This window comes from Elgaria multicarinata, chromosome 2 (genome assembly GCF_023053635.1).
Source record: "Elgaria multicarinata webbii isolate HBS135686 ecotype San Diego chromosome 2, rElgMul1.1.pri, whole genome shotgun sequence".
NCBI lineage: Eukaryota > Metazoa > Chordata > Lepidosauria > Squamata > Anguidae > Elgaria > Elgaria multicarinata.
Genome location: NC_086172.1, coordinates 90624726 through 90647880, shown reverse-complemented (window position 1 = coordinate 90647880; position 23155 = coordinate 90624726). Strand labels below are relative to the sequence as shown.

The 23155-nt window shown below is 43.2% G+C and overlaps 2 protein-coding genes and 1 long non-coding RNA gene across 5 annotated transcripts in view; all 3 read right to left on the bottom strand.

The window, feature by feature from the left end:
- Positions 1-1476: 1476 nt before the first annotated feature.
- Positions 1477-7543, bottom strand: TSSC4 (tumor suppressing subtransferable candidate 4). 3 transcript variants are annotated; one of them, XM_063117136.1, is made up of 4 exons: positions 7438-7543; positions 5438-5549; positions 4652-4722; positions 1477-3502 (listed from the first exon to the last, which is right to left on the bottom strand). In XM_063117136.1, the coding sequence occupies exon 4, from the start codon at positions 3414-3416 to the stop codon at positions 2364-2366; it is 1053 nt and encodes a 350-aa protein (XP_062973206.1). In that variant the 5' UTR covers positions 3417-3502; positions 4652-4722; positions 5438-5549; positions 7438-7543; the 3' UTR covers positions 1477-2363. The 3 variants fall into 3 exon arrangements, with proteins under 3 accessions (XP_062973206.1, XP_062973205.1, XP_062973207.1); XM_063117135.1 differs by lacking the exon at positions 4652-4722; XM_063117137.1 differs by lacking the exons at positions 4652-4722; positions 5438-5549 and having other exon boundaries at positions 7438-7542.
- A 10771-nt stretch (positions 7544-18314) lies between these two features.
- LOC134392656 (uncharacterized) overlaps positions 18315-23155 on the bottom strand; it is a 284868-nt gene continuing 280027 nt past the window's right edge. The window contains exon 2 of the long non-coding RNA XR_010025054.1: positions 18315-20342. This is a non-coding gene — a long non-coding RNA (uncharacterized LOC134392656). The remainder of the gene's footprint in view (positions 20343-23155) is intronic.
- Positions 18315-23155, bottom strand: part of CD81 (CD81 molecule) — a 77324-nt gene continuing 72483 nt past the window's right edge. The window contains exon 8 of the mRNA XM_063117160.1: positions 18315-22964. Within this exon, the coding sequence (XP_062973230.1) occupies positions 22902-22964 (63 nt within the window). The 3' untranslated portion in view covers positions 18315-22901. The remainder of the gene's footprint in view (positions 22965-23155) is intronic.

Genomic DNA, 23155 nt, shown 5'->3' with positions numbered 1-23155 from the left:
TGCTGGGCCTGAGACCACAGTCTTTCTTGTCATGTTGTTATTGGGGAGGTGTTTATCTGTGCAAAGATCTTGTTCTCCAGAAATCTGCCAGACTTATGAGTATATTTTTTTAATTTGCTTTGCTGAATGGAGGTTTGTGTGTCTGTTTCTTAAATTGTTTTAAAGTTATAACAGTTTCATTGAGTTTGTGAGTCTGAATGAAGTCAATCTTTCTGTGTGTCTATCTCTGGGTCTTCCTGACACGTACTATAGTGGGGAATTTAAGGAGTACTGTTGCAAGGTGTTGCAGGAGCCTACACTTCCATGCAGCCTATGTTCTGTATCTCTTAAAAATAAATGTCACCTGAAAAATGCCATTACAGCCCTGCTGCAGCTACAAGAATGGCAAATAATGCTGCTACATTATTTTTTGGCAAGGCTCTTTTACGTTCAACATCTGTACGGCAAGCAAACATTCAGCAGATGAAAATCTTCCCAGTTTGAAGATGCAGGGATTGGGATGTGCTGAATTTGATGGCCATGCAGATTTTATGCTCATCAAGGAAAAAACTGACAACCTTACCCAACCACCCCCGCTTCCCATCCAATGAACAATGGAGATAGAAGGTTTTCACAATGAACTTACAACATTGCTGCTGGACTGGTCGCATATAGCTTAAGAGAGCTAGAAAAGCAGACAAATGGGAACAGATGACTCTTAGAAAACCACCACAGGAGACAAACCCATAAAAAAAAGAGCTCAAATTAGTTCATGTTCTAAAACAGGTAGCTTTGGTCCACCTTAACTCCTTGTACTGGATCATTTGGAGGGGATGGGGTGATAGTATATCTGATCAAGGCAACTAGACGTTTGTGTCTGCCAGAAGGTTGAAGTCTGGGAGTTGAAGTCCAAAAACTGGAAGGGCTCCAGGGTGCCTACCTTTGTGCTACAGCCACCGAAGAATGATTTAACACCTGCTGGCACTGCTCTTTACAGGCTGAAGCAGCATGGGCGTGAAAAAAGCAAGCGCAGAGTGGAAAAGGGTGACTGCTGCAATGAACAGAGTGAGGCAGGGAAGGAAATACAAGCACTGCCAGTTGCCAACACACAGACTTGATTTGCACGTAATGACGGTTTAAAAACGAATGAGCTGTCCTACATGAGCAGGAGAGAGTGGGCGTGCTGCCTGCAGCACACCTGCCTCTTCTGCTTTTACTTCATAATCCATGATCGGCTCCTTTGTAGGCTGTGGAGTGCAACATGCGAACTCAGACTGCAGGGTTGTTTAGGGGTTAACCCAACAAATGCTCCTGCGTAAGTGCTGGTTTTGGATGTGACGCTCCACAACCTATGAATAAAAGCAGAAGAGGGGGGCGCACTGAAGGCAGTACATCAACTCTCTCCCGCTCATGCACAACAACTCATCCATTTTTAAACCAACGGGTTGTCATTATGTGCAAATAGGGTCACACACAAAAATTCAGAAACAAAGCAAGTAGCAATTCAAAGTTTTATTGACACAGAGAACTATGAAAAGGATCTTATGGGAGATTTGTTAAAAGTCCATCTTCTTAAGTCCCTTAAATTCCAAACAAAATCTGGTGAAGCTGACATGAAATCAATGTACTTTAGGGAGCAACTCTCGGATAGGCAGGTGGAAGCGTCACTGTTGAAAGGGAAGAGTTTGTGCTGATTCAGGGCTGAGGCCTTTCTCCATTTTTCATTAGCCAATGAATTCGAGTCTTGGACTTGTTGGCAATGTGCTTTTAGCTCTAAGATGCATTTCCCTACACTTCTCCAAGCCTCACTTCTATGACATTAACGACTTGTTGTTTCTTTATAACATGGCATTTGGCTAAGTACCATTCATGTTGCCTTTACTGCGTGTTTATTTACACTGGCATTGTGGAAAGGTATAGCTTAAACTTTTTTTTTTTTACATGGTGCCAATCAAGCATATATACACCAATACATCTTGGACCTCATCCACACCACATATTTTGTTAATGATGGGTCTATGTAGATTCTCTAGGATATTCAGTGATAGGACACCCATCAAAAAACGGGTGAGCAAAGCAGCAGCTCATAAAATCTGAACTGAGTACAGTCTTATGATTTGTTCCACAACAGAAAAAAATGGACCTTTTCTGACAGGCAGAATCTCAGTAGGCATTTCTAGACCACCTCAAACTAACTAACAAAGATCTAGTTTCGATTCTAAAACACAGAAAGATGGATTAAGTGGGACGTTGCTAGATATGTTAAGTCACAGCTCCAAGTACACAAAACAAAACAAGCAAGTTGGCAAAACCCATGCAAACAATGAAGAAAAGATTTTCAGGAAAACACCTTTGGGAAGACACGATAATAATTCCTCCAGCTTTTAGGACTCTTCCTCCCCTTCATCATGGCTGACTTTGGGTCGGAAATGCTTCCTGTTCCTTTTCTTGCTACCATGGAACCCCACGGTCACCACCGTTCTCTCTTCATGTGCCTCCGAAGAATCTGCCTCGACACCTCTTTGGACACCCAGCTCCTCCAGTTTCAGTTGTTTCTCATCCTCCAATCCCTTTACGCCACTCTCTGAGGGGTCTCGTACAACCTTCTCCTTCTCATTCTGAGTGTCAGACTTATTTGGAAATTTCCCTTTGAGCTCCTGGTTTACATCGAAAAGCTCGGCCTCTTCATCCTCCTTTGCAGCTGCCCTTTTCCTTTCCGACCTATCTAAACCTGTCTTTGTGGGTTTGGTGAAGACAATCCTTCCAGAACCAGAGCTGGAGGAATCTTGGTTGAAAGACGGGGTATAGCCTTCAGGGCAGGTGGCGCTTTGTTCCCCCCTACTCTTCTTCAAGCCCTCCAGGAACTCCATGGCAACTGACCTGTTGGTCTTATCACTAGACTCTGACACATCTTCCAAGCTGTACTTGGTCCAGCGTTCTGGATGTACCACATAGTCAGGAACTGCAGGGGAGCTTTTATGTGATGGAGGCGGCCTACTTTGTCTTCCCAGGCTTTCTGCAGGTACCTTGTTTGAAATGCTGGGAGGAGGCAGAGGGCGCTTAAACCTTCCGTCGATTACCTTATCTTCAGCCATTGAGGGCACTGCCTGTTTGGCTGCCCCTTCCAGACAGTCAAAAATGCTCTGGCTGCGTTGTGAAAAGCTGGAGCTCATGCCTTTCAGGTGGAACGGCTGGACCTGTGATTTTCTGTTGCTGCGCAGAGGGTCGCCACTTTCACCTGATCCACTGACCACATCATCTGAGGAAAGGGGTTCCTCAGGAGATATTGTATCGACTTCAGCATCACCTGGAAACCCAAAGTCATCGGAATCGGAATCACTCAGAGAAATTGTGTCTGAGGGAAGAACGCCCTCATAGTCGGTGGCCCCGCCAGCCACTATACCCACAAAGGGTTCACCTGCACCTTCGTCTCCCATCTTGGGGTAGTTACTTGGTTTTGCTAACTTGGCTTAGGCCCTACTACAGCCAATTATGTTTTCCAGCTCTCTGGGGAGTTTAAAGCCTAGAATAAAAAAAAGAACAATTAAATAAATTCAGCTGTGAAAGGGAACTTTCACATGAGAACCGGTCCTTCATTCACATCAAGAGACTTCAAAACGGAAAACTCCAAGTCACAAAAAGGAGAGAGAGAAAATTAGCATGGAAGTCCCAACCCAGACATATGCTCAATTAACAGCTCTGCAGTCATTTTTGTTTTTATAAACTATTCTGACACTGCCAGGTGCCAAGTACTGCCCGCTATATGATTTCATCCACCTTCTTGTAATGTGATATTCTTTACATTTTTCAAAATAAAACTGTAGTCCTAGACAGTGCAGATTTTATGGACCAGTTTGTCATTCCTTGTTTAATTAAATCCACCAGCACATCCTCTGCTGCAAAGCACAATCAGGTAAAAAAACACTTTTGGAAGACCTGTCAGCTGAGCAATTTCCACACTTCTAGGTTTGGGCATAGATTTTCAGAACATAAGTTCATTTTAAGTGAGAATTTTGTAGAGATTGTATTTAGGCTGTCAGTACACTTCTGCCAAGAACTGTGAACAGATTAATACTGACAAATTAACCAAATATGTAACATACAATTTGAAATCTAGTAGTGGTAAATCTCCCCTGCTCCTGAATAGTCATAGGATTTTGCCTCTCATTTGAAAAATAAAACCGTCTTTAGTAGATGTCAGTGGCCTTACGCCTCACCTTTTGTAAAAGATGTGTCCCTTCTTTTGCATTTGTATTGCAATTGTTTCTTTTTATAACCATCTGCATTGACGAGGTGTCTTTATTACTTGGCAGCATTGTGTCCAACTCTGAAACATGGCATGAACTATTTTTTGTATTTACACTTCCCTAAAATGACTTACAAAAATGACAAGGCATTTGAGGACTCAAAATTCACAGAATTTCTGTGGTACCTTTGTGTGGCCAAACACTAAGATGGTTGGGAGAGCCTCATCCCAGTTTTATCATGCACCACCTCTCAAATCCAAAGGCCATTTCATCCACTCAGGTGGCTATGCCTGTTCAGTGGTCCTATAAAACTGATTTTCTTAGCCTCTAGCCTAACAGGGAAAAATTGTACTGGATGGAAGCTGTACCAGATCCTACTTTATGGTGACAGTAAACAGGCATGGAAAAATCTACTAGCCACTCACCATCTGGAGTTTGAACCAGTATTCCATCCTCTGGGTCAGTTAAAGCCACCAAGGTTCTCAGATCTTGTACCCTGGCAGTAAGAGGTTGGACATATCATCAGCGCAAATATATAAATAAATAAGTGTGGAGTAGCAGTTTTCTAGTGCATCAACAGTACTTGCCATTTCAGTTTTTGTCACCTCTAGCCTTGACCTAACAACCTCTACAAGTAATCCTTTTAAAATTGGAAAACAGAATCTTTGCACATTTTGATCAGATATCTATGTACCCATTGCACAGGACTTTGGTGTGCCATTTACACAGCTTGCATGAATATTTAAACATTCACTTTCTAAACAGAGGGTTGGATCCAGTGCTGAGTAGAATGGGAACTCCTGGCAGAAGAGTTTCCTCCTGCCGACTGCAGGCCCAGCCCAAACCTGCTCTGGAAGGCTGGCCCTTCAGAGCAGATTTAGGGGTGCTGTGGGCTGCAGGGGGAAAGGGAGCAAGGGGAAGTCATGTTGTGTGAGCAGGCGCCTAGGCAAATGTTTAGGAAAGCAATCCAATTAATTTCCCTAGTTATAGAAAAAAACATTTGAGGGGAATGGGAAGAACAGAACCAAATATTAATTTAATAGCTTTGCATTTCAGGCATTAACATAAAACATGTAGGCAAAATCTAAAGGCCCAAAAATATACCTACATTATGTGAGTTCTGGTTTTTTAAAGTGGGGCTGTAGGTGCTCCTCACTGGTAATAAATAGAAAAATGAAGAAAAAAAAAGTTTACAGAAAGAGAAGACTCACAGATTCTTTGTAGTGATCTGATTAGGATATGATTCAGACAGGATGGCTTCTCTCTGATTGGAAAGGTCCCCATCAGAATCTTCCATACTAGTCTTGATTTCTGTTATCTCAACTGTGGGAAAGCCAAAGAGCACATTACTTTCCCCCCCTCTAGTTCATACCCTTGCAGCAATTCAAGTCCTCATTTTTGCCATTGTCTCATACGTGACTCAGATATGAAGCTGACATTTGTGTGTTGGGGCTTAAATATATAATGGGACTCCACAGCTAAATTTTTCTTCAAGTAACATTTTCGTAACTTGTCAAAAGCATTACTAGCCATTGCTGGGAGGGGGGTTGGGGGAGGGAGGAGGGAGACTACTACTTGCTGGCCTCTTTTATACAACCTAATTCCATAAAGACCTCCACAAAGCAGTTACTAAAAAAAAAAAGTACTGGAAAACACTCGTTTGTCCCCCAGTACAAAAATTATAGAGACCATTGGCTTGGATTCACTGTCCAAAAGCAAGCCCCTCCATGCACCATCTATTCCCTCTACCACACAGGCATCAACCCACATGAAGAAAACAAGCAAAGGGTAGAATTCTGCAGAAAGTTATCTGGCAGAGCAAAATGCTTCAGGTAAGTCTGTCAAGAGAGTCATAGAATCATAGAATAGTAAAGATGGAAGGGGCCTATAAGGCCATCGAGTCCAGCCCCCTGCTCAATGCAGGAATCCACCTCAAAGCATCCCTGACAGATGGCTGTCCAGCTGCCTCTTGAATGCCTCTAGTGTGGGAGAGCCCATGACCTCCCTAGGTAACAGGTTCCATTGTCGTACTGCTCTAACAGTCAGGACGTTTTTCCTGATGTCCAGCTGGACTCTGGCTTCCTGTAACTTGAGTCCATTATTCCGTGTCCTGCACTCTGGGATAATCAAGGAGAGATCCTGGCCCTCCTCTGTGCGACAACCTTTCAAGTACTTGAAGAGTGCTACCGTGTCTCCTCTCACTTGTTATTGGAAATACAATCCCCCACAAGTCTCTAAATAACATGAGTGCATGTGTGGAATAGTTTTCTGATCCCAAATATAGCAATTAGCCTGGCCTAAGCATGAGTAAACCCTTGTCACTTTCAGTTAAAAGCCAATTAAAGCTCTGTTAACTGACAGGTATTATGTGAGCAGGAGGAAGCTATGAGAAACCTCATAAGCGTCGTAATGCTTTAGAGTGCAATATAAATGAAAAGTATTATTTGGTTATTGATGTTGTCAGGAGGAGAGAAGCTACCCTTTGTACCGAGTTGCTGCCCCTAACTGAAGACTGTGATTTAAAACCAAGACAAGCACAGGCCGCTGTGTCTTTACTCTCCGGGCAATAACCAAGGAAAGAGTCAACTGAAATATTTTTTTCTCTACTTATTGACACAATGCGACTGTGGCCATAAATTCAGGGAGGACAAAAGAATGCACTTATACACACACTGCACAATTTGCTTATGGTAAAGGCCTCTGGTTTAGATGGCTTTAAAAGATGGTGGTGCCAAAACGAACACCGGCTACGTGATTTTTATAGTTCAGTTCGCGAAGGGCAGATGCGATCTGTCATTTGGGGGATCCTGCCTGTAGAAAGCATGTAAATTTAATAGGATCTAGTCTTGATTGCGTGGATCCGACTCTGACTTGCTTCCTGAAGACAGGATGAGACAAACTCGGGGCGGGAGGGCGACCCAGAGCCATGAGCCGCGGGGCCACGGCTCCAACTCCAGAGGCCGGGGCCGAGGGGAGCTATCGCCTTCATGCCCGATCGCGGGCTTTCCTGGCGCCTCTGGCTGGCCGGTTTGGGACACAAGCAGGCGGACCTTCGGCCCGATACAGCGAGGCAATCCTTCTCTCCCTCTCCTGCTAACCTGCGCTTCTCCCTGTCACACATGGCGATAACGTGCCGCCCTCCCCGCGGAATCCGCATCACCAACTGGGGCCACAGCCCGCCGTACCCACGACATTACATCCACCTCCTTACCTCCGACACGGCCGGCACCTCGACGTCTTCGGGAGCCCCCGCACACCACTCCGACTCACATCTGTCTGCCCCCGACTACTGCACTCGATTCCTGCCGCGGCCTACCGTCTTCCATGCCATTCTTCCGGCGCACGCTGGGACATGAAGTTTTTTCTGTGCGCAGGACGCGATAGGACCTTACGCTAACTTGGAGCCGCTAAAACGACATATCCCAGAAGGCATCTCGCAGATAACTCGAACCCTCTCCTTCGACTTCTTGTCCCGATGCGTTCTGGGAGCCGCAATGATTGTTATCATCTCCACATCGGGGATCCGGCGTGAAGTGCGTGTCGTCATCACAGAGATAGAAAAACAAGAGTAACACTTGCGCTTGGCGCCTGGCACCACTTGGGATCCCCAGCAACGTGGTAAGAGCGCAACGCGTTTGCTTACAAGTGAACATTGGTGGGGGTTGAAAGTGATAAAGTGGCAGCTGATCTAGATTTCCTTTTGTTTTGTTTCGTGTGGGATATATTTTCCTGGAAACCCCAAACCCAACAAGAACGATGATTTTAGACGTCAGAAGATGGACATTGGTAGTGAAGTGAATTCATTTGAAATACCTGAATCCGTATTCTGAGTCCTTGTTCTACTGCATCTTGGTGTAACTTGCGCGTACATTGTAGGTTGAAGAGGAGAAACCTGCATCTGTAGTGCTGAGTCAGTCTTTAAAGCTGTATGCCTACGAGAGAGGAGCTCTAGCATCATCACACAAGAGGAAAGTCCATTTCCTCACTGTCGCTTCTCCGCCCCCACTTTTGTCCCTCATTACTTCCTCTTTCTTCCGGGAGGGGAAAGAGGAAGCAAACAAAGACCATGTGGCCCATTCAGAGGCCATTTTTATCATGCCCCTTTTCCTGCACAAGGCAGGCGATCACAGCACATTCCATTTTTAAAAAGTCTGATTAAAAGGGGTCTATTTTGCAAAGGAAGAAGGAGCGGGAGGTGCATGTGGGCAGCAGTGGTGTGCGTGCGATAAAATGCTGGTCTGATGAACTCCTAAGTCACTATCATGCCTAGCGCCACCTGAATTGTGGAGATCATAACACATGATAATTGTAACAATATGGCAGTCTTCCTCAGCCATGTGGCCAGCTGTGGATGATTGGATGTCCTGGATTTTTTAAGAAATAGCTGATTTTATTGGAGTTGTTGGGAAGATTGAGAAAAGTATTAACCGCCTCTTTAAAACAATATAAGATTGTCTTATTATGAAATGCATATACCAAATGTTAATGATGAATAATTAAGAATTTTAAAATGTAAGTAAAAAGGGATAATTGCATTAAAGGGAAAATGCAGCTTCACAATGAATGCTGGGTAACTGGCATAAAAAATAATGGTCAAAATGACCTAGATGGTTTCCAAAGAGAAAATGTGGAGTTAAAGCTCTGTCACTTGGGCCAAAAAGTTATTTGAATAATGAACTGGTTTGAGACTGTATTATTCCAGGTCAAAAATGTACTTAATTTTTTGCTTATCAATTAATAAGCAAAAAAATATTGTGTAAGGTCTGCACATCAAAAAGCTTAATATACAAATGCCTAGGAAAATGTATAGACTTAAGTTTGATTGGCAAGTTATGAGTAAGGAGTTATCTTCGCAAATGTATAATCAAAATTGATTTTATCTAACCTGAAAGGTGCATTTACAAGCCTTTTATGTATGTTCACATTTTTAAAGAATGTTTAATGGCAATGAAATAATTAAGACTGTGAGTCCTCATTTATGGGACAGTAGGTAATATTAGTTATTACCTACCAAGAAATGTTTAAGAAATGTTATTCCCGATTAAAGTATTAAGATCTAAGAATCTTTAACAAAGCTCTGTTTACCAACATAAATGTTTTTATGCCATTTTATGCAAATTATGTCTTAATTATTACAAGTATATTTCAAATAAGAACAGATCAAAATGATTTTTCTTTACAAATTCTTGTTAGTACAAAACCAAAATTGAATCCACTTAAAACAATTTTTGGTGTATGCTTTGTTTAAAATGTATTGATCATCAATAGATAGTTAACTGGCAGCCAAAGACTTCCTGTATACTAGAATTGTAGATTAAGAACAACCTGCAAAGGCCAAATCTGTAATAGGGGGTTGCAATACAACTTGTCTGGAAGGAACTGGATTGGATAAGGCTATTATATGGGGATATTAATGGTAGACTAAGGGCTTGTTTACACGCTCTAAATACCTTTTCGTGGCTGTGTAGTTGTTCCCTGTCTTTTATATTTGACCAATTTGCCCAGCACTTTGCAAACAAAATCGCTCGGATCCGCTCTGACTTGGATGCTATTGTTGATGCAGATCCAGTGGATGTAACTTTGGCACCTGCTTGTCCAGCATTATTGGATACCTTTCAATTTGCACAGTCTGATGATGTGGACAGGGTCCTTGGATTGGTGAGAGCCACCACGTGTATACTAGATCCTTGCCCTTCCTGGCTTATAAAAGCTGCCAGAGGGGGACTGGCTGAGTGGGTAAGCGGAGTGGTCAATGCCTCCCTTCGCCAAGGAAGGGTCCCAGCCTGTTTGAAGGAGGCAGTGGTAAGACCCACACTGAAAAAGCCCTCCTTGGCCCCCACTGTACTGGATAACTACCGGCCAGTCTCCAACATCCCATTTTTGGGCAAGGTATTGGAGCGTGTGGTGGCCTCCCAACTCCAGAGATTCCTGGATGAGACGGATTATCTAGATCCATTTCAATCTGGCTTCAGGCCTGGTTATGGGACAGAAACAGCTTTGGTCGCCTTGGTGGATGATCTTCACCGGGAACTGGACAGGGGGAATGTGTCCCTGCTGGTTCTGCTGGACCTCTCAGCGGCGTTCGATACCATCGACCATGGTATCCTTCTGGGCCGCATTGCTGGGATGGGTCTTGGAGGCACTGTTTTACAGTGGCTCCATTCCTTCCTGGATGGACGGACCCAGAAGGTGGTACTGGGGGACTCCTGTTCGACTCCTTGGCCATTGGCCTGTGGAGTCCCTCAGGGCTCTGTTTTGTCCCCCATGCTATTTAACATATACATGAAACCGTTGGGAGAGGTTATCCGGAGTTGTGGGGTGCGGTGCCACCAGTACGATGATGACACCCAACTCTACTACTCCTTTCCACCCAATTCCAAGGAAGCAGTTTCTGTGCTAAACCGCTGTTTGTTGGCAGTAATGGATTGGATGAGGGCGAACAAATTGAAGCTCAATCCAGATAAGACAGAGGTGCTCCTGGTCAGTCGAAAGGCAGATCAGGGAATAGGGATTCAGCTTGTGTTGGATGGGGTTACACTCCCCCTGAAGACACAGGTCCGCAGCTTGGGTGTACTTCTGGATTCAGCCCTGAGCCTGGATGCCCAGGTTTCGGCGGTGGCCAGGAGTTCATTTGCACAGTTAAAGCTAGTGCGCCAGCTGCGCCCGTTCCTAGAGATGTCGGACCTGGCCACGGTGACACATGCCTTAGTTACATCCCGATTGGATTACTGTAACGCGCTCTACGTGGGGCTGCCTTTGAAGAGTGTTCGGAAACTCCAGCTGGTTCAAAGAGCTGCAGCCAGATTGTTGACCGGGGCTGGTTACAGGGAGCAGACAACTCCCCTGTTAAAACAGCTCCACTGGCTTCCAGTCTGTTTCCGGGCACAATTCAAAGTGCTGGTTATGACCTATAAAGCTCTATATGGTTCGGGTCCAGGTTATTTGAAAGAACGTATTCTCCCCTATGAGCCTGCCCGTACTTTGAGATCTTCTGGAGAGGCCCTTCTTTTAGTCCCACCTTCTTCACAGGCACGCTTGGTGGGAACATGGGATAGGGCCTTCTCGTTGGCTGCTCCGGTGCTCTGGAACTCTCTTCCTGGGGAAGCTAGGCTGGCCCCCTCCTTGATGGGCTTTCGGAAGCAGGCTAAAACTTTTTTGTTCAAGCAGGCCTTTGGAGAATAATCCAGCCCTCCATCTATGTTAATGTTTTATAATTTTGTTGTGTATTTTTTAATTGTTTATGGTTTTGTTTCCCTCCCCCCCCCCCATGTATATTTTAAACTTTGTAAGGCCGCCTTGAGGCCCAGCATTGGGCAAAAGGCGGGATACAAATAAATATAATAATAATAATAATAATAATAATAATAATAATAATAATAATATATGACGCAGCTGCCAACTTTCAGCCACAGCAGGCTTTTCCCTTGAAGTTGCGTTTTTTCGAAGTGTCCATTTGCTGTGACTTTTCAATTGCTCCAATATCACCACAGTTGTTTCTCCATCTGTCAGCGGTGGCTTCAGTTGAGGTTTAGAAAGTGGACATATTGATTGTAATTAGAATTGGTAATGTATTCATACAATACAGACAATGTAACTGCTCAGCCTGAAATACTCTTGTAAGTATGTATTTTCATCATGAAGAAACAACCACCATACTTGTAATGTCATTAATGTAACTTTATCTTATTTTGAAATAAAGTTTTTAAGATCTAAAAAAAAGAAGTGGGCAGATCTAGGGGCAGATCTCAGTGCGGGGGTGGGTGGGAATGCAGGGCCGTGGGCTCAGCAAGACTCGTAATGGCCGCCATGGCAATGGAAAAGTCAGGAAACAAAAGTAATGGCAGGTAAGATATATGCCGCACTGCTACAAGCTCTCAAAGCTGCGCAGAGTTACCATTAGAAAAAGACTTTTTTTTGCAGTTTCCTGGGTCCCTCAATATTTGCTCCCCATTCGTGCCATCTGATAACAGCACTGCAATTTTTCCCGTGTTTACTCCCGCTGTGTAGCTCTTCTGCTTCGCAGCAGCAATGCTATGGGGTTTGGGTGGCAGGACGGGGGCGGGGGAACAGTGGGCAAAGTAGAGTCATATAGGCATGGCTCCAGCTGATGCTATAAGTCCTACCACAGTGTAAAAGCAGATTGGCCAGCTGGCTGTCTTAAGGCAGAGGACATGGTACACTTCCTAGCAGAATGCCCATTGTACGCAGAGCTGAGGAATCAATATCTTCAGCCCTTAATTGTTGGGTTCAATTATATCTCCTCTGCAAGCATAACTCTAACATTACTGGCTGGTACAGACTATTTCACGTCATATAGGACTACCCAGTTTGTCAAATGGGCTCTGGAGAAACAAAAGTCACTGGCAGCCATAAAAGACTAAAATTATTGATATAATAAGTCAGCAAATATTGTCCAGGATCACAAGATGTTTTAACCTGCTCTTGTTAGCCATTTTATTAACACTTTGTATTTTGGTATTACCTCTGGTGTGAGGAGTATTTTATTATGTTTCTGTATGCGCATAGCCTGACTGGATAATAAGTAATAAACTGTCATAAAATCATTCAAACAGTAAACTAGCCTTTTTAAATGGTAGTGATGATGACAGTTCACTTCTTCTGCTGCACACAGGGCACTCTCTTTTAAAGGCCTTTGTAAGGGTCCAGTCCCAGGTGGGGACCTGGTTCGACCCTATATTCTGATGCAAATCTAGAATGTAAGCCTAATGTAAATATTAGAATGTAAGCCTATGCGGCAGGGTCTTGCTATTTTATTGTTTTACTCTGTACAGCACCATGTACATTGATGGCGCTATATAAATAAATAAATAAATAATAATAATAATAATAATAATAATAAATCTTCAAGGAATTGGAAGGGTGGGGGCATTCTGCTGTGCCCCCTTTTAAAAACACTGGAAATACCATTTTATATCCCTAGCAAACTTCTCTTGGATGTCTTTGACATGAGCACTGTAGCCCAAAGGAAATCAAGAGGGCCTCCTAAGATTGCGTGTGTTCAAGGTTAATTGTGATGTCAAGGACTTGACAGTCTTTCTTTTAAACAAAAAAAGGATGTCCTTCACTGTGTGCCCTCTGTAATATAAACTGCTGTTCTTTCATTTGCATCATCAGTTTAAATCTATATGCCTTCTAGAGGACTGCTAATTACAGTAATTTATGTCAAGAGAGCTCTTTTTCAAAACGTTCAGCAACAATAGCAAGCAAGGTTAGAATGAAAAACTTAATTTTGGTGTGAAAAGGGAGATTTGAAATAGAAATACTGAAGGATTTCCTGTGTCTACAATCCAGTTAATATGCCCACTCAAGTCTTTCTACTGTGTGAGATAGGGTGGCCAGGTGTCTTTTTAACAGAGGACAATCCTGTGTTTGAAGGGCTGAGCAATTCCTGTTTAATGAAAAAGAACCATAAGATTGGTTGCTCATCCACCGTTAGCACTTGAGCAGCAGGCTAAACAGGTACGTACACAGGTCAGTCTTTGATACTTTGGTGAGATGTACTGCATTTCCATTTAAATTATAATTAGTTCTAAATTTGCATCTAGGCAGATAAAGTAGCACATGCACATTTTATGCAGATCATTGGCCTGTTTTGTCCTCTTTTTGGCAATTCACAAGTGAGGTGTTACCATAAATTAGAAATTAATGGAGCAGCAGTGTCAGGAAACAAGGACTTCACAAATAAAAATACTTTGAAGTCCATAAACGTTGGGCTTGATGGATGAGAGTCATTTCTCCTATAATCCCCAGCTAGATAGAGTTCCTACCAGTAGAGGCTTTGGGGCTATGATTTCAGTGGAGTTGTGAATCCATTCTGGGTTTCATTCAGAACCTGCCAGAATTCTAAAGGAGCTATCCAAGGTGATAAACCCTGTCCCCAAAATAGTTTCATCACTTGGATTGCTCCTATAGAGTTCTGGCTGGTTCTGGGTTAGAATGGATTTAGAGCTCCAACGAAATTGGAGCCACGAGCCGCCACTGGTTCCTACCATACGGAAGTAATGTGGTCACAAACCTCTAACACACATAGGGGTTTCCCCTGGAAACTTTGCACCGCTTTTCATCTGAAGTTCTGATAATACAAATATTTGAAGCCACATAGAAAATTAGTCATGCTGCTGCAGCGTGGTCATCTTTTACTGTAAAGTGCTGATCATTTTGGTCCTCTTTGCATTGAGCACGCGTTTGCTGATCCAGAGCTCATAGGGACATCCTGTTCTGGGAAATGAAGCTTGACACGCAGCACAGAGTTAGAGGGGTAGGCTGTGTTTTTAGAAGCAGAAGTGAGAGTGTCTGGGACTTTTTGGTATGGGCTGCATACACAAATGAAAAAAATAAAATAAAAAGCGAGTTGTGGGAAGAACAGATGGTAAAGCACTTTTCTCCAACCACTGTGTTGAAATAGGTGAGGCAAATCAAAACAGAGTGCTGAACGATGCTGAGGGAAAATGCTCAAAACAAGAGTAGCAGATGATCACTTATTTGGCTAGCGCACCAAAACTTCAGATGCACTAGGCTAGCCAAAACCCCTCCTATCCAATATGGCAGGAATGGCAAACCTCCAGCTGGATGTAGCTCCTGGAGTTCCCCATCTGGGGCAAAGCTTCTTCTGCTTTTACCTTCCATCAGTGATCAAAAATAAATACCCTGGGCAGTATCTGAAAGTCTCCCTGTTCAAACGACACACTAAGCCAGCCACAGTGGTTAAGGATTTTGAGCTAAACATGATGGCTTAGTGTGTCATGTCAACCATGACTTAGCATGCATTATGAACCATTCCTAACCATGGTGGCTACATAACCACGGTTTAAACACGCTCATGAACTAGCAGCCTAACCATGGCTTAGTGTATTGTCTTAACAGTCCCATTGCCTGTCTGATTACGTTATTGTTACACCACTAGTGTAAGCAACTTCTACTAGTATGCCAATAAACATAAGCTGGTGCGATGGGTTTTCCCAGAAAACTTGTCATGCCAGCTTGGTCGCTTAAGCTAGCAATATGTTAATAGCGTTAGCAGAGCAGCAGTGATGGATACTGCCCTCTGCATAGAATTGAGCAGTGATTTTGCAGGCATAAAAGCTACTGTACTGGGGCGAAGTAGAGATGCATAGAACTGAGCTGTTTTATATGATTGGTGGGGAAATGTCCAAATTGGTAAGAATTACATCTGCCCTTGGCCTTACCTCATGCCCTTAGCCTCACCCACTGCTGGAACACACCCTCCGAGAGCCTTCTCAAATTGGAATTTGTCTCACTACCCCTGGAATATAGGCTGGTTTAGCTTTCTACAGAATGTGACCTGAGTCAAATGGGGCTCTTTGCTATAGCTTAAGGAGAGGGAGTAGCAGAGTATGGAAGAGAGGGGGGGAGAGGGAGGGAGGGAAATGAGCCCAGAGCTGCTTGGAAAAATTCCAATAACTCAGAACATGGAATCTGTTGTTTTACTGGGAGAAAGAAGAGCAACATCCAAGTTCCAGGGTAGAGAAAATTAGACAATAGTGTTCACCTAACTTCATAAAGCACAGAATAATGTATTGCAGAAGATTTTGGGAGAGGGGAGCAGAATAGGATGAGAGTAAGAGAGCATTGTATTAGCACACAGGAATGCCTTAGTCTGGGTTCAATTTTGTATTATGGTATATGAGAAAGCATTTCTTATACCTCTCTGAGAGAGTACCCCGGAATGGGTCCCCAAGTTTTCTGAATTGGCTTTGTCACCCGCATTCATTTTATCATTAGAGGAGTCATCTCACTCACCCCTATATGTTATTCTTTATTTTACTCTGCAAGGCCTTTGGGCACTTTCATGCTAGCCTTTTTCTCTAGTATTGACACTATTTGCTCACTTAAAGCACAATCCTATGTGGGTGTCTCAGAAACTAATTCAGAAACTGAGTTTTTCAATGGGGCTTACTGCCTAGTAAATGAGCATGGGATTTTGCAGCCTTATTTATTCCAGAGATGTCCAACCCAAACCAAGCCTAAACTTCTCAGCTGTGAGATGATGATCCGATCATATCTGCCATGGAGATGTCAAAAACCACATTCTTGGCGACAGTGTGTGACCCCATCTTTCCGGTTCACCTGCCTGCCCTTCCACTTCAAGCCACAAAGCTTCATTCTTGTCCATGTAACACTACACACCATGGCAATTTCTACCTTTTACACTATGTCTATTCATACAGGGCTAGTGTGGGTTCGCATAGATTTTCTGCTCTTCAGTGAAGCAGCTTTAAAATAAATGTCTGGAACCCCCCAGGTTAAAATCTCCTCTGATCAGTTGTTTGGCAGGAAGGGCAGAACTAAATATACCCCCCTCCCCGGAAAAAACCACAAAAAAACCACACAGCTGCTTAAAATTATTTCAGTCTTCTTTTTTAAATGGCCTCTCTGTACCCAGCACTGAACTGGCTGGATGGTAAGGAGGTGAGGCGAAGGCAGAGAGGAGGCTCTGACTTGAGTGTTTTGAACGCTTGAAATGTGTCCTTTGCCAAGGACTACACCAGGGGGCGAAAGTTTTTTTTCCTGCTGAGGGCTGCGTTCGGTGCTTCAAGGCCACGTATTGAAAGGGGTCAGGTCCAGAGCCAAAATGGGGTGATTCATCTTTTGACCTGCAATTAGGATGTCCGGATTTTGTGAAATCCATCCTGCTTGTATTTTCAGGACTGTGTTGTTTGTTCCGGCATCTATTCACAGACAGATTTAAGAAAGTTTGCAGCAATTTACATTAGTACATAATTAGTGTATTGTCCCCCATTCCATTCGACTTTCCCCTGCATATATCTTCCAGCATGGCATGTCTCAACAAAAACATGCTTAAATTCCTCCGAATGCATTTGTGTAAATTTCTGGAAAGTAGAATAGAAATGAAAATCAGGATGTCGGTGGACTCTGAGTAGCCTGGGGTGGGGTGGTCCGGAGGTCAGATTCTTAGAAATCTGAACTCATTTTTGTCTGTCTTGAATTTCTCCAGCTGTAATGCAAAAACAGCAACCAGAATAAAAAGCACCTTTTCCCCTCTTGACAACTTACCTCCACCCGATTAAAGAGAGGCACTTTAAAACTTTCCCCCCACTTTCCCCACATTTCCTTTTTCTTCAGTCACCCTTCCCTTTAAAACTTTTAGTTCTTTTCTCATTTACAGCACCTGTCAATCACCACAGCAACAGCTGCAGCAGCTGAGTGGCATGACCATAGAGCTCTCTGCCACGGTTTGCTAGAGCATCCACTAGAAAACGCTCTAGCTTCCGCACTCAAGAGGGCAACAGTGAAGAAGGCCCCAGCAATAGCAGAAGCTATCCTGCCACTCTCAGTAGCTTGATTGGCAGCAGCAATATTAGTGGTGGCAGCAGCAATATTAGTGGTGGCAGCAGCAATATCGGTCGCAGTTTTGGTAGTAAATTGTCAGTCGGGGCAGGAGCATTTTGAGCACCAGTGGCAGGCTGCACAAAAGGGTTTGAGTGAGGGACACATCTGGCCCACTGGCTGGCTGCATGTGGACTACAAAAATTAAGAGCTGAACAAGGTAGGAGTCCCTGCCCACCCTCCCCTTTATACTGCCACTATAAAATACAAGCAGGGTTGTAGAATTATAAAATGTCTACAGCTATCACCGTTACAAGTCGCTGGAGAAATATTTCAGATCCCTAAATTCTTAGTTACTCAGACTTTTCAAGCTGAGCACCAAATGAATCTTCATTGCTTTGTAGCTCCTAGTAATTGTTCCCACTTCCCCAGATCTTTATCACCACTCCCTTTATGTGATCTCCATTAGTTTTGCTCTTGAGAAGACCTCTTGAATGACACAGATGAGATATGGCAGTCATGTTACACAATACCAGGATGAAGCATAGCTGCTTTTTAAACACCAACATATTTTCATATATAGAACAGGAAGTGGCTGACTATTGCTTTTAAACAGGAAAAGAAACAAACAACAACAAAAGCCCCCAAAGGAAGTATTAAGGAAGCAGAGTTCACCAAAGCTGGACTTTATCCAGAAAGCTAGAGTCAGCACAGTCATTCCATGGTGTTAGGGAAAGAATAAATCTGACAGTACACCACTAGCTTTTTTGGTTGTTTTAATTGTTTTCATATATCATTTAAAAAAAAGTTATTTTGACAGATTCCTTTAACATTCAGATAAACAAGCAAGACAACAGCAAGTGGACATGATTTCTGGGCATAAGCACAGCCAAGGCGAGTGAGAAGAGAGAGTGTGGGGGAAGTGGCAAAAACATATCACTTTCCCCAGTCTATCCTTTGTTCCCCTTTCTTAGCAAGGCCATACTCTTTGTTGTAACCAATATGAGACAGAGGCAAGGATCATGGGTCCCTGTGTACATTCTTAACTCTTGGACATTAGATTCCTGCCACCTGTAGTTGTGATGGGTTTTATCGTGATGTTGTTCCCCGCCTCGATCAGGATGGAGAGGCAGGCAAGAAATAAATTTATTATTATTATTTATTATTATGGGCAACGGTAGCAAACCCTCAGGATTGATGACTACCCATCTCATTAGCCTAGTTGGAAACACTCAATCTTTTTGGACAGTCTGTGTTGCATTTCAGAACCTAGTTTTATCCCCACCCTAAATAAAGCTCCATTTGTTTTGGAACCAAGGGAGTTTCCTCATGGCTTTTCTCTGAACTCAACTGGCCAACAGACATTCCACTGTTCCCTTATCTTCTTTGCCATGCCCCCATTTTTTCTCTATGCCCAAGGTCGGCTTTGCCAGTGCTGCGAAGAAGTGATGGTTGAAGCATTCAGGTGTTACGATTTATTGGCTGTAAGAAACATAGAGCTTCTTCACACAATACGCGTGAGGAGGAAATGTTTATTAAAAATTTAAAAAGTGACCAAAAAACAAAAAAAAAGGCAGAGAAGAAATAGTAGTTAACACACACATATATAGCTTGTGGCATGCTCCACAGTATAAAAGAAACTCATGCTCCCAGCATAATGTGGCCAGCAACTCTGTTTGACTTTCCTCTAAGGTCTCCTTTGCAATTACTCCTGTTTTAATTTACACGGATCCAAATTTGGAGAAAGGGAACACTATGGTTCTCCTTTGGCTTACAACAGACGTCCCCATCATAATATCTTCCAAGACACACTGGCCTTCGGGCATATTCACACCTCAAAGACCAACCTGGCCAATTGGTGTTCTCTGGGGAACAACAACTCTGCCACAAATCTTTGTGAAGTTAACACGCCATGCAATATTGTGTAGTCTGCATAGTCTGCTAGATAATCTAATGAGTCAAAACGATTCTGTGGTTCTTTTGCTTCACCCAAAAGAATCTGCATGAATCTTTCATTCTCTCCTCCCCTCTTCACCTCATTTTAGGAACTGGTTGCTCCTAACTCAAGCCCTCGTCTTTTAAATGCTAGAGCCATATAGGAGGAGATTCATTATCCCTTCTCAGCTCTCAATGCTTAGCTCTTGGGGCACAGACTTCACATATGCAAGTGTGTGTGTTTGCTTTTAAGTGAAAAATTAAAATAAATAAAAAACAGGCACCACAGAGTGCACATATAAGTTTAAGCCTTTCTCCACTGTCTTTTTATTTAAAAACTGCTTAGCTGCTGCTCCCCATTTATATGGAGTTCCAGATGTTACTTGTCCTTATTAAGCACTCCCCTTTCCCTTCCCCTTAAAACAACACCCTCCAGAAGCTGCTTTCAATTAAAAGTATGACAAGGCATTGTTACACAGATTTGCATGCGATGTGTATTTGTGCCTTACTCATAAGACAAACTCTGGAAAATTTGGCTCAAGGGCTTGTTTTTCTCCTTGTATTAGGCTTCAATGCAGCGTGAGGCTCAAGAGATCTACAGAAACAGTGTCCTCTGCCTAAAACAAACCCTTTTTTCCCTCAATCAATGTTCAGTTCTTGGAAGGTAGACTAGTGAATTGTCAGAACAGAGCTCTGGCTACTTACACATCAACTGAATGGGGAACAATATCAAACATATAGTATAGTAAAGACAAAACACAAAATGCTTGGTGGTGCATTTATATACAGTTCTCAAGGACACTCAACAAAAGGCAGTGAGTTACACACATCGTTTCTGTACGTTGGTAACCTCTATGCACACACACATTGTGTGTAAATAAATGCACATGCAGAATTGATACCTAAAGATTGTACATACAGTCTATTATACTGGAACATGTGACCCCAAAGCTTTTGAAGTGTGGGTAGGTTGGAAGAATCAATTTCTGTTTTCAGTGCATGCGAAGCTTGACATTCGGGCAGTGTTGCTTTAAGGCTATTTCTAAGGCTAAAAGAGGTCTTCTTGATTCCATCAACCACATCCAGCAAGACTCTGAGACACTGCTTTCTTAGGGTACTATAAGCAGAGTTTGATTTGGGGTAGCTTTTTAAAGAGTTCCTATATAGTGGGAGCTAGCCAAGCCAGAAAGGGAAAAGTGAGGGGGGGGGGAAGAACCACCTGATCAATCTCTTCATTCAGTTCTCTGATGCGTCTGAATGCCATACGGTTGCATTTACACAAAGCTTCTAGGTTGCTCCAATTGCTGTATTTAAAAGAAGAATAGTGCTGAAGTCTGCATAGGAGTGCAGTTTTTCTAAGTGTGCATTAAAATCACACCAACTAGTGTTGGAAGGTTATATCTGCAACATTGTGTGCATGTATCACTTCTGTTTAAGCTGTTGGCCTACTCTTCTGAAAGGCATTGAGTCCACCGTAGTTAGCGAGTACACAGCAGAGGAAAACCAAGATTAAAAATACTTCTGCCTGAACAACATGCAACTTGAACTACTAGGATAGGACACATCTGCGCTGCTCGTTAATCCTGTGTTGTTGTTTTTAAAACCCCAATGAACATGCTCATTCTATAGTAAGGAAGGCAATAGTGGAACCTGGGTAACAAACAAGGCCTCTTGCCCCAAACTGAACAACTTGTCAAGTTGCAATATTGCAAGATGGTTTTGGGGGGGGATGGAGGATGGTCTAAAAATGTAAACTTGGTCAATGGAGGAAACAGGTGGGGGTACTGGAAAATGGCTCAGCTTAAAAAGCACATGGTCCTCTCACTACTGGTGGACTGCTATTATCATTCTGTGGATGGAATTGCTTCTGACAGTGGAACTCTCCTTGCAGTCCCCCATACACCATCAAAATATGTTCTGCAAGATTGGGGGATGATCCAAAGAAGATTTTTGGGAAGCGTGGGGGGCTGCACAGTGGAAGCGAGGAGGATGGAGTCCCATCAAGCAAGCAGACCCCAAATCATGCAATGTTGGATTCCATCCTATTCTTCTACTTCTGGTGTTTGGAGAGGAGAACATGTTCTAAATTCTATTTGCAGGGACATACCCATAGACATCTAGTTGGCTATTATCCAACTCTATTATTCCAGGTTTTAAAAAGGCACAAGAATAGATGCCTCCATTAAAGTTACTTTAAAGAGAGAGAGAGAGAGAGAGAGAGAGAGAACAAGTGTCCAGCCATTATTTAACCAATTTCCTTCAACAGATACTTTTTGGCATCTTTAGAATACTATGCATTTACCAAGTAAATGCCATCTGACAGTACTTGCATTCTGAACTAATCATGTAAGTACACATGTGGGAGTTCAGTTTAGCAGTAAAATATAAAAAGCATAACCATTCCATGGTCAGTCCTTTTTTCATCTAAAAAGTCCTCCCTGTTATAAATTAACATCTTGTGAGGACTTTTGGAATTCAGAGATTTAACCTCGACTTACGTCTGTGTTGTGACATAACAGACTTTCATGTTAATAGGTTTATACAAATTTATGAAAGAAGTCTCCTCACTGAAAGAGGTGGTGGGTGTTGTGGGAAATACTGTTAAATGTGTATGTTTAATAACAAACTTGCAGGGCTGAAAGCAGCAGTAGATTCTTGCAGTCTTATACAGATTTAAACTAAGAATCCAAGATTCCTTATAAACCAGGGCTGAGCAACTTGAGGCCCGTCTCCAGATGTTTTGGCCCATAACTCCCATGATTCCTTGCCATTGGCTATGCTGGCTAGAGCTGATGGGGTTGTAGGCCAAAACCTCTGGAGACTCACAAGTTGCCCACCCCTTTTATAAACCAAGGCAGAGAATGTTAGAACATGAAATGCTGGGAATAGGTGTCAAAAAGACTGCTTCAGTTTACCCACCTCCCCCACCCCCAAAATCACTGTTGGGGAAAGGGAAGAAGAAGAAGAAGAAGAAGGAGGAGGAGGAGGAGGAGGTCAAGGAGGAGGTCGTCCACATTCTTCATAAAAAGGGTGGTACCTGTGCATGGGTAAACACTCTTTAATTCCATGCAGGCAGCACAGGAACATTGGTGAAGGAGAGAGGAGAGAGAAAGGCTATCTCTGATAAAGGCCTGGAACCACTGGTATGATAGCTTTTTTACCACACAAACTGATGTGTAACTAACTCCGCCACAAATATACAGAAAACTCCCCCCTCCCCCTCCCCCTCCCCCTGCTTAAACAAACAAAAAGAAGACTTCCAAGTAAGAATGATAAGTACTGTATGGTAATATCTGAAATATTTATATACATATTTTTTTCTTTGCCTTCTGTTGGAAGTGTCTCCTGGTCAGACAGTGGCACTTTGAGGTTCCTTTCGGCACCATTGTTTCACCCCTGCTCTTCTACTTCTCAATAGACGGAGCTGTTCCTGATGCCGCAGCACAAAATCATGCTCAAGATCATTTCAAAGATCTGCAGGCCAAGAGGGAATGCAGAAATAGTGAGATTCCAAGTTACATTTGGGAGGCCCAGGGGCCAAAGGTGGACCTCTGGGGCTCCTCAGGAAGCTATGCCCCTTCCTCTGGCCCCGCTCACTTCTCCAAACCACCAGTTGGATGGCTTTTGTGAAGTTTTCCCCCATTCCGAAAGTTTGCAAGGCCTCT